The sequence below is a fragment of the Cebidichthys violaceus genome, unplaced genomic scaffold, assembly GCF_023349555.1.
Source record: "Cebidichthys violaceus isolate CVI_PGR_0920_01 unplaced genomic scaffold, fCebVio1.0.p SCAF_14, whole genome shotgun sequence".
Lineage (NCBI taxonomy): Eukaryota > Metazoa > Chordata > Actinopteri > Perciformes > Stichaeidae > Cebidichthys > Cebidichthys violaceus.
In genome coordinates this window covers 13,166,387-13,179,703 of record NW_027176307.1, presented here as the reverse complement: position 1 = coordinate 13,179,703, position 13,317 = coordinate 13,166,387, and the positions used below count along the sequence as shown (strand labels likewise).

At 37.1% G+C, this 13,317-nt stretch overlaps 1 protein-coding gene across 2 annotated transcripts; it reads left to right on the top strand.

Annotated features, from left to right (window-relative positions):
• Positions 1-108: 108 nt before the first annotated feature.
• On the top strand, positions 109-13,283 carry entpd5b (ectonucleoside triphosphate diphosphohydrolase 5b). 2 transcript variants are annotated; one of them, XM_068708968.1, is made up of 14 exons: positions 109-200; positions 1,793-2,025; positions 2,361-2,440; positions 2,701-2,844; positions 3,370-3,445; positions 3,920-3,955; positions 4,199-4,287; positions 4,381-4,463; positions 4,811-4,872; positions 5,277-5,378; positions 5,951-6,094; positions 6,488-6,544; positions 6,731-6,846; positions 12,621-13,283. In XM_068708968.1, the coding sequence occupies exons 2-14, from the start codon at positions 1,800-1,802 to the stop codon at positions 12,702-12,704; spliced, it is 1,299 nt and encodes a 432-aa protein (XP_068565069.1). In that variant the 5' UTR covers positions 109-200; positions 1,793-1,799; the 3' UTR covers positions 12,705-13,283. The 2 variants fall into 2 exon arrangements, with proteins under 2 accessions (XP_068565069.1, XP_068565068.1); XM_068708967.1 differs by having other exon boundaries at positions 6,731-6,867.
• Positions 13,284-13,317: the final 34 nt, after the last annotated feature.

Genomic DNA, 13,317 nt, shown 5'->3' with positions numbered 1-13,317 from the left:
TCCCAACATAATGTTCATTGACAGAAACAGGCTGTGTATTATATATATATATATTTGTGCGCTATCTTGTTTTGTACTAAAGCATGTTTCACTCTAGAGACGTCCATTGGTGTGCACGAGACCGAAAACGACTTCCGTCACAACACAGGTGACGTCACGGCCAGTCGTCCGCGTGAGGACTGGTCGGACGTAGCATCATGGTGAGCTCCGAGTGTGTTTAGCGTCCAGAAAGCCCTTTAAATAAGTTATCAAACGTTACAAATCTCTCTACCGTGTTTTGTTTGTTTTAGGTGTAACACGCAGTAATGTGCGGCTTTAAGCTAACGCTAACTAGCTCGTTAACAAACTTCAGCGCCCAGCTTTGTTTAACGTAGCATTATTACGCTAGCTGACGTAAGTTCCGTCAGTTGACTGATAATTAACGTTAACGAAGAGCTATGTAACGGTCAATCAATATAACGCCAGGTAGACGTTCAATGATACTCTACTGACATTAAACATAACTGTATGGTAACGTTTTATTGGGGGAAAAGTGTTGTAAAGTGTAATGAGTCAAAACTAGTGAGCATACGTATTGGATAGACGTTACGTAAGCTACGTTGTAATTTTAGTCACGACAGTTGACTTGGTTAACGGTAACGCTAATGTAATGCTAACGTTATCGGTAAAACATCCGACAAAACGAGCAATTTATATAATTGTTTATCACATATTTATTATTATTAATGATAACATATATATATATATGTAATAATAAAATAAAAAAAAATGTATATAATTATTATTTATTGTTAACATTTTTTTACAGAATAGCCACATAAATATCCAGTCTAAAAGCATCTAATAATGATTTAAAAACATTACAAATGTACTTACAACCTCATACATTTTAATAAAAACTCCTAACACATTTTACAAATCTTCTATAGTGTAGAAATGTATGGCTCATATACACAGTGATGATCACAAAATAGTCTTTTGAGATGCAACGCCTCCTATGGTCGTGACAAGTTCAGTGTCTTATACCCTCAAACTAGTTCTATAAATTTATGAAGCCTGGTGTGTATTTTGATGTTTATCATTTTCTAGCAAAGAGTAGCTTTAAATGAGCAAAAATCCAGGCCAGAAATGAGAATTATGTCATGCTTAGCTTCTGAAACATTTCAGTGATTAATAAATAATAAAGGGACAGAGGCTGGGCTTTGTTAGACAGTCCTTTAACACTAAACTAATTCCAATGGTGTGTCTAGTTGTAGCATTTCTATAAATTTTTTGTGACTTTCTCCAGACTCTAGTTAAAGCAGAGTGATTGTCTCACCAGGGGTTTCTCACTGAGTATTGCCCGAGTGAGGCTTCAAATAAATCATAATTCCTCACATTAGATATCTGAGTTTTTGTAGAGCGATGTTGAGACATGCTTGAGTTGCCGTGTTTTGATCGAAGATCAAAGGATTTAAGTCCGTCAAATTAAGTCAAAACATGGTGTTGATGCGATGTTTTCCAAATTGTCTGCAGGAGTTGACTCAGCAGGTGGAGAGGTTGATTTTGGGGTATGTCTCTGTGGTTGGTTGGAGAGTCTGACTGGGTGTGGTCTAATATAAATAACTCTATTGCTTCTTACGCCTCTGCCGCTTGTCTTGCTGTAATTTAACATCAGTCGGCATCAGTTTGAGCTGCTTTTTTTTTTTTTTTTTTTTTTTTTGGAAGAAGTTCAACCCCATTTAATAGAATAGTAGCTTCAACTTGCTCTAAGCAGAAGACCTGTGATATCTTTCTTTGGTCAACTCTCCAGAGTGAAGATGAAGCTCACCGTGCCGCTTCTACTCCTGGTCCTGCTCGCCGTTGCGGGGCTGAGCCGAGCCCAGGTCAAGACCTCTCTCCTGGACTTGACCAACAGCTTTGGGAGCATCCTTCCCAGACTGAGCCGCCCGGCGAACCACAGCCGCATCTTCTATGCAGTGATGTTTGATGCCGGGAGCACAGGGACGCGCATCCACGTCTACACCTTCATCCAGAGTGACTCGGGTAATGTTGGACGTATTAATCTTTAACACGTGTCGTCAATATCTAGGGTGAGAGACGGGTACAATCACAAGTGTATTCAGTGGTCGGGGCTTCATGTCCTGTGATCAATTGATTTACAATGCATCCTCTACATTACCCACCACAGGGGGACATAGGTTATACTTGACTGCATTTACTTTTGAAGAAATAATCCTATTTTGTCAGACTCGAGTCAACATGCCTCCTCTTGAATAACGGGGATATATTCTGCATATGTATGCTAAGCAGATTTAGGCCTCTTAATGCTTTTAATAGCTGCTGCATATTTGATGTGGGCGGATCCTGTATCTTTCTAGAGGAGCTGCCGAATTTGGACAATGAGATGTTCCACTCCATAAAGCCCGGTTTGTCAGCATATGCTGACTCTCCCGAAATGGTAAGTTCATTGTCAAATCGAATCAATTATATCGAGCTGAAGGACAAGGTCCGCTGGCTCTACATTGTATGCAGAAACACTGCCAACAGCCTCCCTCTGCGGGGAATCAAAAGTAAGTAGGACGTGAGAAAAAACCCAAAATGACAAACAAGTGAATATTCAAGCAGCATGATATGCAACACTTTGAGTGTTCTCTCCACTCTAACTAGTCACCCTGTTTGTCAGAAGTCTGCTCTGAGCATTGTCTGCTTTTTTTAAAGGCTGGACACACGGTGAGGATGTTGCTGAAGGTGGCCAAGAAGACGGTGCCTCGCCTGGAGTGGAAGAGAACTCCACTGGTCCTCAGAGCCACAGCTGGACTCCGGCTGCTGGCCGCAGATAAAGCCCGGGTTCTGTTGGAGCAGGTACAAGAGTGCAGCGGTACAGAGACACGACACACTGTCGAGACCTCTGTGAAGTGGAGTGCGGGTCTTTATCATAGGGGAGCTATTAGGCGCTACATTGTCTGACACTCTCGAGGCAAAAGTGCAACCTCTTAATCCGGGGAAGTATAGCAGGCAGGAAGGGGGGGGGGGGGGAGCATTTTCAGTGCGATGGCAGGTGGTGCATAGACGAGAGAAAAAGTATGGTTATCAAAGCGGTGTGAGCTTAGCGGGGAAGGCTCTCGTGGAGGGGATAAGGTAGTAATGGATGGCCCTGGGGCACCTTGGAAGATAAATGATACTTTATTAATCCCCCTGAGGGAATTAATTAATCCCGTCAAGCGGAGGGCACCTCTGGATGAGCTGCCATTACAGTAGATAACAATAAGGCCATTTCTCTGCTGCTTTCCTGGGCGCTCTCGTGCTCTCACCCCCCCCCCCCCCCCCCCTCCTCTTCCCCCTTTTCTCTCAATCATTCATTCTGCCTCTCCTCCTCTTCCTCCACAGGTTCAATATGTGTTTGATGAATCTCCCTTTTTGGTCCCAGACAACAGTGTCAGCATAATGAATGGCACGTATGAAGGTAACGTCTGCCCCGACAAGCAACACATCCGTCACTCATCACAGCCACTCATGTTCTTTCTGCAGCACTTTGTAGGTGGCATCAGCGATCCGTCTGCCCCACTTTGTGTGCTGCGCACTTTCTACACGCCGTCTCTGTTGACTGCAGACTGTTACACTAAATCGCAGCAGATTACTGCGGTCTTTTGTGATGATGCTTAAGAAAATGAAATTGCTCTTCACCACAAAGTTGTTTGTGACCTTAAAAGTCTGTAATTAGGTGGTTGAGAAATTGGTGTTGTTGTGTGTTGTGCCACAGTGTTATTGATTTGTCAGCGTTTCAAGCTCGTTTTTAGCATCATAGCTCTCTCTCACGTGTTCGTACATGCCGTGACCTTTTTACATTTCTGTGAAAAATTTGTCGTCAGCTTTTCTAAAAATTGACTTGTGTGTTCAACCTGAAATTTTCTTGGTTTGCAAATCTCTTAAACATAAGGGATCCTGGCTTGGATATCGGTGAACTATCTGACAGGTGAGTACTGTAACCTCGTCTTTTTATAGACCCCACGCTTCACAAATGTCGAATGCATACAACTATGATTTCGTTGCCCAAAGGGGGTTGCTCTGATCTTTATCGGGCTCCGTATCTGGATTTTCCACTTTTTTTTTGCTTGCACAGTCTGTGTCAAAATAGGGCTTTTGAAGATAGCATCTTAGGTATAACTGATTAGCTCTTCTCTGTCGGCTGCTGGATTAAAGTAGGAACTGTTTTCAGGTCACCTGAACGCACAAGCCAAAAAGACAGTGGGAATCTTGGATCTGGGAGGAGGATCCACGCAGATCACTTTCCTGCCAAAGCTGAGGGTCAGTTGTTGTTTTTGCACGCTTTGAGATTTCTGTACAAATGACACTCTGTAGTGATCCGTCACACACTGTATCCTTCATGTCTCACTGTAGAAAACCATTGAAAGTGTCCCTGTTGCTGACTACGTTGCCAGATTTGGCATCTCCAACACATCATTCGAATTGTACACTTACAGGTAACAGATTTGTGAATTGATGCACGTTTCATAAGATATATTAATCTTACATTTGACCGCATGAAGTCGATTCTTGATAAAAATCTCTTATTAACGGTGATTTCCATCTGTTTTTTTTTTTTTTTAAAATTGGCCTCCAGTAAAATGCCACTGACTTTGTTAACTTTGTAACTTCACTTGCTGTGGTTTTTAATTAGGGGAACTTCTATTATCTGTGCAGTCATTAGGATGTGAACACCGTGTGACACCATTTGTTTGGCCTATTTTCAGAATGACTTGCTTGTTAGGTACACAGTCTGTTCCTGGTTGGTTTTGTAACTGTACAACAATCCTTTGACTTCATCCAGTTACCTTGGAAATGGACTGATGGCAGCGCGACTGGCCACACTGGGCGCTTTGGGTGCAGAAGGTACTGTGCTTTAGAGGAGGAAAAGGTGCTCCTTCCTCTGCCATTAGCTGTGGGTCAGTGTTGTTCATTGTGAGTGTGTCTGAGACAGACACTGAGACACAACAGTGAGTCAGTTCTCCCAAGTGTTCTCTCGGGTGTTGTTTCCTCCTTTCCCATTTCTACAAATACTGAGTGGAGGAGGTAACAAGAGAGAGATGTTTCTTAGTTTTTTTTTTCCTGGGATGTACTTTCAAGTCTTTCTCTCTGATCAACAATTCAAGTGAGACCCTGAGATGAATCACCGAAGGGCTTCAGAGGAAATTTGTGTCAGTGACTGAGTCAGAGTCACGCCGCGGTGACCAGTCGTGAAGCATTTAGAGCGAGTTAGAAGATTTAAACGAGTGACGTCTTAACGCTCTTAACAGGGTCGGAGTGGCGCGTTTTTAAAAGTTCCTGCCTGCCGAAGAAGTTCAGGGACGAGTGGAGTTTTGGAGGGCTGACCTATCAAGTGAGCGGGGACCCAGATGGTACGTTCCTGTTTACCTAAAGTATCATCAGGCTGTTGAGTGGAGTATAAGGGAATTCACTTTTTTTAAATCCCTTTGAATGTCATTGATGATGAGGTTAAACCTGCGATTGTCATACTACAAATATCAAGAGAGTGTGACAGATTTGAGCAAAAATACAAAACTGAATATTTTCTGGCGATATACAGTGATCTGCAGTTATTAGGGCCAAAGACATTCTTAGTCATCTTACACTCTTGTAGAGTATTTTGTAGAGGAATCTATTAGTTGATTTAATCGACAGATCTGTAAAGTTGAGCTTCTCTAACATGAATCATGCAAAAGCACCACTTAGAATCTTGTGTTTACTAGAGACGTGCACATCTGTTTTCAGCATGAAAAAGCATTAAAAATAATAGGTAATAGACTCAAGAAATCATAGTCGAAAAAGCCCCAAAAACAACCGATTCCCCTTTGCAGTTAAGTTTCCAAAGCCCATTAGAATGGACTTGAGTTGAATTACACGTCATGCCGTAATGTTTTTCCCACAGAAGATGTATACTTTACACCGCTTTCTCTGTTTTCTTCTGCAGGTTATGCAGGATACAAGCTTTGTTATCAGGAAGTACTTAAGGTGGTGAAGGGGATTATTCATCAGCCGTACGAGCTCCAAGACAGCAATGTGTTCTATGCATTCTCCTATTACTTTGACAGAGCTGTGGATGCAGGCCTTATCAGTGAGCACACACACACACTCACACACACACACACACACACACACACACACACACACACACACACACACACACACACACACACTCACACACACACACTCACACACCCGCTGTACACACCTTACATAATTATACAGACCTAGCAGGATGATATTACCTATTCCAGTGCGAGACAGAGGCAGGGAAGTGTGAGTCATCTGCGCCCGTCTCGGTGGATTTGAAGAGCTATAGGTGTGTAGTTATTAGAGAAATTGCTATCCTCTGCCAGTCCGAGCTGAAAGGGCACACACTCTTTATTATTAGTATTATGGAAATGTGCATGTGGATCTACCTTCTTAATGAATGGTGTAGCATTTAAAATGTGTGGACGATGACCCCGATCACCTGCTGTTGCAGATGGGGTCCAAGGAGGGATGCTGGAGGTCCGAGACTTCAAGAAGAGAGCTAAAGAAGGTGAGACGGGCGAAGCGACACATCCTTTCTCTGGCAGATCTGCAGCAGCCTGTACTTGAGACCCCAGCGCGCATCTCAATAGTCTGGACTTGTGTCCTCGCTGCTGTCTGAAATCCTACGCTCTCAGCAGAATATAGATGACTGATCATTCAACCCCACTGACATGATTCCTTTTTGCCTGCTCAGTGTGCAATAAGATGACCAAGTACCCTCCCATCCGTCCTTTCCTGTGCATGGACATGACCTACATCACTTGTCTGCTCAAGGATGGATTCGGCTTCAAGGAGAGCACTGTGCTGCAGGTTCGTGGCCTCGTTTTTAAGGTGGGAACAGACACGAAGGAACATTTTCCAAAAGGTTGCGAGTGTAGCGCAGACTTAAGAGTTGTTCAAATCAAACTATTGAGTCACATTAAAAGACACAAGCATGGTTACGTTACTCGTTAGGAGGAGATGGCTACATGTGATCCTTTTCTTTCACCCTTGAATTGAATGCCTCCGCGCAGACCACGGCCAAATAGATAATACAAGTGGGAGTAAACACAGCAAGGCTGTAACGGTGGACGAGTTGGTGTGATGGCGTTTTGTAGTCTCATTTAGCCACTTGTTTGTAACCACCTTTTATAACTTAACACTTAAAAACATCAAGAGAGGCTTATCTACTGATGTGTTTTATATTGGAGAACAAAAATGTGAAGATATCTTAGGCTTGTGTTGACATTAGACATTATTTCAGGCATCGAATCGAAAAACCCATTAAAACCCACTGACTTAGAGTGCAAACATATCAAAATATTCCTGCAGCACTTCTATACTGTGACTTTTTCTTGTGCTTTATGATGGACTGTACTATCATTTTTTACTTTTTTTACGATATACTATGACTACTTTTAACTTTTGTAGGACATACTGTACTATGATTTTTTCAACATACTATATTATAACTTTTCATTACTTTTTACGTCATACTATACTATGACTTTTTTTTAAAACTTGTTTATGACATGCTATGACCTATTTAAAACATTTCATGACATACTGTATACAATTTGTCTAATTTCAGATTGTATTTTAGAGGAAATGGTGCATAGTTACAAAATCATTTCACCTCAGGTTGATAGCAGACCACCTCAAGGTGTCACTCAGAGAGAACCAGGACATTCTGATGTAGCATTTCAAAATTAAAGCCCTTCAAATCACATTCATGAGCTATATTATGACCTATTTAAAACATTTCATGACATACTGTATACTATGACTTTTCTTTTTTTGACATACTATTCTATGACTTTAAAAAAATATATATTCATGAACTTCTATACTATGACTTTTTTAAAAACATTTTGAGGACTCACAATTTTATGACGTTTTTTTTCTTTACTTTTTTACGACATCCCATGACTACTTTTTACTTTTTCATGACAAACAGTACTATACATTTTTTTAAAGAAAAACTCTTTTATGACATACTATATTATGACTTAAAAAAAAAAATGTGGACATAGTGTTTTATTTTTTTTGTTATTTTTTATAACATATGACATTTTTTTGCTTTATCGCACACTATACTATGAAATATTTTCTTTTTCATCACATACTATTCTATAACTTTTTTAATACTTTTTGTATGACATTCCATACTATGGTGTTTTTTTTTTAATAATATGCCTTATTTAATTTTTTATTTTACTTTTCACACTATTGAAAAATGACTATTTTATGACATATTATACTATGACATTTTAAAAAAAACTTTTAATGACATACTATGACTTTTTGTTCTAACTTCTTTATGACATTCTATGACTTTTTTTCAATATGCCTTATTTTATTTTTTTGAAACACACTACTTTTAACTTTTTTAGGACATTTTATACTATGATTTATTTTTACTTTTTCGACACACTAGACTATGAGTCTTTTTAAAAAACTTTTTACAACATTGACTTTTTTGTATAACTCAATTATGACGTTTTTATGACTTTCTATAAACATTTTTATGACATGCTATACTATGACTATTTTTAACAAAGTTTTTTATGAATTTGAGTTTATACATGTTTCTTTTACTTTTTTCTGACATACAATAATTCAACATACTATACTATGAGTTGCTTTACTTTTTCCGACATTCTATATGATGACTTTTAAAAAAAGTTTTTTTACAACTTACTATGACTTTTTTTCTACTTTTTTGGACATACTATATATACTATGACCCTTTTTTAATTTTAATTTCTATACTATGACTCATTTTGTCGACATGCTTTGACTTATTTTTACTTTAGGACTATGATTGTTTTCAACATGCTATACTATAACTTTTAACTTTTTTCACTATACTATGACTTTTTAATTACTTAGAATACTGACTTTTATTTTACTTTAGTTCAACGTACTACGTCCCTTTTTAATCTTTACGACATATTATATTATGAGTTTTTATGACATACAATACTATATATTTTTGTTTTACTTTTTTATGATATACTATACTATATTGTTTTTCAACATACTATACTGTGAAAACGTTTTATGATATATCTTTTTAATGATGTACTTTACTATGATTTTTGTTATGTCAAAAACGTTTTTACGACATAGTATACTATGACTTTTTTATGACATACTTCAAGGATTCAAGGATCATTTATTGTCATTATACAACACGGGGATACAGTTGGAGCACATTTGCATAACAAGCAGCAGGCTGTGGTGTGGAGTAGCCTCAGGTCCTTGCTGGGTTTGCTTAGCTTCCATCTTGGCTCTCCTTCCTGGAGCAGTTTGATGACATTTGGTCCGGCAGGTCTAACTGGTTACTGTGACTTTTCTAAAGTTGTTCATAACCCACTATGTCCTTTTTTAAAACTTTTTGACATACTATATACCATGACTGTTTATGTCATACTATACCATGACTGTTTATGTCATACTATATACCATGACTGTTTATGACATACTATATACCATGACTGTTTATGACATACTATATACCATGACTGTTTATGACATACTATATACCATGACTGTTTATGACATACTATATACCATGACTATTTATGTCATACTATATACCATGACTGTTTATGTCATACTATACCATGACTGTTTATGTCATACTATACCATGACTGTTTATGACATACTATATACCATGACTGTTTATGTCATACTATACCATGACTGTTTATGACATACTATATACCATGACTGTTTATGTCATACTATACCATGACTGTTTATGACATACTATATACCATGACTGTTTATGACATACTATATACCATGACTGTTTATGACATACTATATACCATGACTGTTTATGTCATACTATATACCATGACTGTTTATGTCATACTATACCATGACTGTTTATGTCATACTATATACCATGACTGTTTATGTCATACTATATACCATGACTGTTTATGTCATACTATATACCATGACTGTTTATGTCATACTATATACCATGACTGTTTATGACATACTATATACCATGACTGTTTGACATACTATATACCATGACTGTTTATGACATACTATATACCATGACTGTTTATGTCATACTATATACCATGACTGTTTATGTCATACTATATACCATGACTGTTTATGACATACTATATACCATGACTGTTTGACATACTATATACCATGACTGTTTATGTCATACTATATACCATGACTGTTTATGACATACTATATACCATGACTGTTTGACATACTATATACCATGACTGTTTATGACATACTATATACCATGACTGTTTATGTCATACTATATACCATGACTGTTTATGTCATACTATATACCATGACTGTTTATGACATACTATATACCATGACTGTTTGACATACTATATACCATGACTGTTTATGTCATACTATATACCATGACTGTTTATGTCATACTATATACCATGACTGTTTATGACATACTATATACCATGACTGTTTGACATACTATATACCATGACTGTTTATGACATACTATATACCATGACTGTTTATGTCATACTATATACCATGACTGTTTATGTCATACTATATACCATGACTGTTTATGACATACTATATACCATGACTGTTTGACATACTATATACCATGACTGTTTATGTCATACTATATACCATGACTGTTTATGACATACTATATACCATGACTGTTTGACATACTATATACCATGACTGTTTATGACATACTATATACCATGACTGTTTATGTCATACTATATACCATGACTGTTTATGTCATACTATATACCATGACTGTTTATGACATACTATATACCATGACTGTTTGACATACTATATACCATGACTGTTTATGTCATACTATACCATGACTGTTTATGTCATACTATATACCATGACTGTTTATGACATACTATATACCATGACTGTTTGACATACTATATACCATGACTGTTTATGTCATACTATACCATGACTGTTTATGTCATACTATATACCATGACTGTTTATGTCATACTATATACCATGACTGTTTATGTCATACTATATACCATGACTGTTTGACATACTATATACCATGACTGTTTATGACATACTATATACCATGACTGTTTATGTCATACTATATACCATGACTGTTTATGTCATACTATATACCATGACTGTTTATGTCATACTATATACCATGACTGTTTATGACATACTATATACCATGACTGTTTATGACATACTATATACCATGACTGTTTATGTCATACTATATACCATGACTGTTTATGACATACTATACCATGACTGTTTATGTCATACTATACCATGACTGTTTATGTCATACTATATACCATGACTGTTTATGACATACTATACCATGACTGTTTATGTCATACTATACCATGACTGTTTATGTCATACTATATACCATGACTGTTTATGTCATACTATATACCATGACTGTTTATGACATACTATACCATGACTGTTTATGTCATACTATACCATGACTGTTTATGACATACTATATACCATGACTGTTTATGTCATACTATACCATGACTGTTTATGTCATACTATACCATGACTGTTTATGTCATACTATATACCATGACTGTTTATGACATACTATACCATGACTGTTTATGTCATACTATACCATGACTGTTTATGTCATACTATATACCATGACTGTTTATGTCATACTATACCATGACTGTTTATGTCATACTATATACCATGACTGTTTGACATACTATACCATGACTGTTTATGTCATACTATATACCATGACTGTTTATGTCATACTATATACCATGACTGTTTGACATACTATACCATGACTGTTTATGACATACTATATACCATGACTGTTTATGTCATACTATACCATGACTGTTTATGTCATACTATATACCATGACTGTTTATGACATACTATACCATGACTGTTTATGTCATACTATATACCATGACTGTTTGACATACTATACCATGACTGTTTATGACATACTATACTATGACTGTTTATGTCATACTATACCATGACTGTTTGTCATACTATACCATGACTGTTTATGACATACTATAAAATTACTTTTTTATGACATACTATGCTTTGACTTCTAAGAAAATGTACATCATATATTACTTTTTTATTAACTTTACTACAACATACTATAATATGACATTTTATGAGATACACTGACTTTTTAAAACTTTTTCTTACACAATATACTGTTTTTGACAGACTATGCTATAACATTTTTTTTACAACATACTTTTTTTTTTTTTAATACTTGTTTTTCAACATACTATGTCCTTTTAATTATGACCTACTGTACTATGACTTCTAAGAAGACCCATTATACTTTGACTAAAAATAAATAAATATGCTGACTTTGTTGTTCACTGTCTGTCAAAAAAAAAGTCAAACTTTAAAAAACAATTCTATAGTTTTTTTAAATATATATACATATTTTACACAATACCAAAAAGGTTCATAACAGAAAAAGTAGACTACACAAAGTTTCGGTTACTTTTTTTTATTTCAATAAATACAAAAGGCATTTGAGTGATCTGTTGTGTCCCCCCCCTCCCCCCCTTCTAGTTGACCAAGAAAGTGAATAACGTGGAGGCCAGCTGGGCTTTGGGCGCCACGTTGGACCACTTCCACAACCTGAAGATCCACTGAGGCCCGAGGGAGGAACAAGCTCCTGTAGGTGGTGCTCAATAACAAACACGGGACTGCCTTATCTCACGGCCCCAGACATCCACCGCTCGCTTCATAAGGGCGGAACCAACCTCACGAGTAAATCATTAACTTCTTTAAAAAAAAAAGAAGAAAAAAAAGCAATTATTCTCAAGTGTGATACATTGAGCTGTAAATGAGCAACGTGTCGTCTTACTCGGAGAACAAGTGAAGCACTGGAGGTTGTCGTTTGAACGATGTTACCAATAACGCTCCGTTAATGCAGCTTCGGGCATTACTGGGTGCACACTTTGTTTGAGATTGATGTTTGTGTGTTTTCCTGGCTTGTTGTGCTGGACCAGCAATGTGATACACAGTGCTTCAGTAGTCAACGTCATGTGTGTTGTAGTTAGTAATATGGATAATGGGGTATACACGTGTCTGGTACATTTAAATTTGACATTTTAGAAGTAAGTCGGACTTATTATCTATTAGACAACATCATCACTGCATTTTAACCTCACTGTCGTTCACAAGGATAATGTACACGGTCATTATATTTTCATAAACTGTTAAAACCCGTCTCAGTATTTCTTTGGGAGTATTTGTTTTCAAA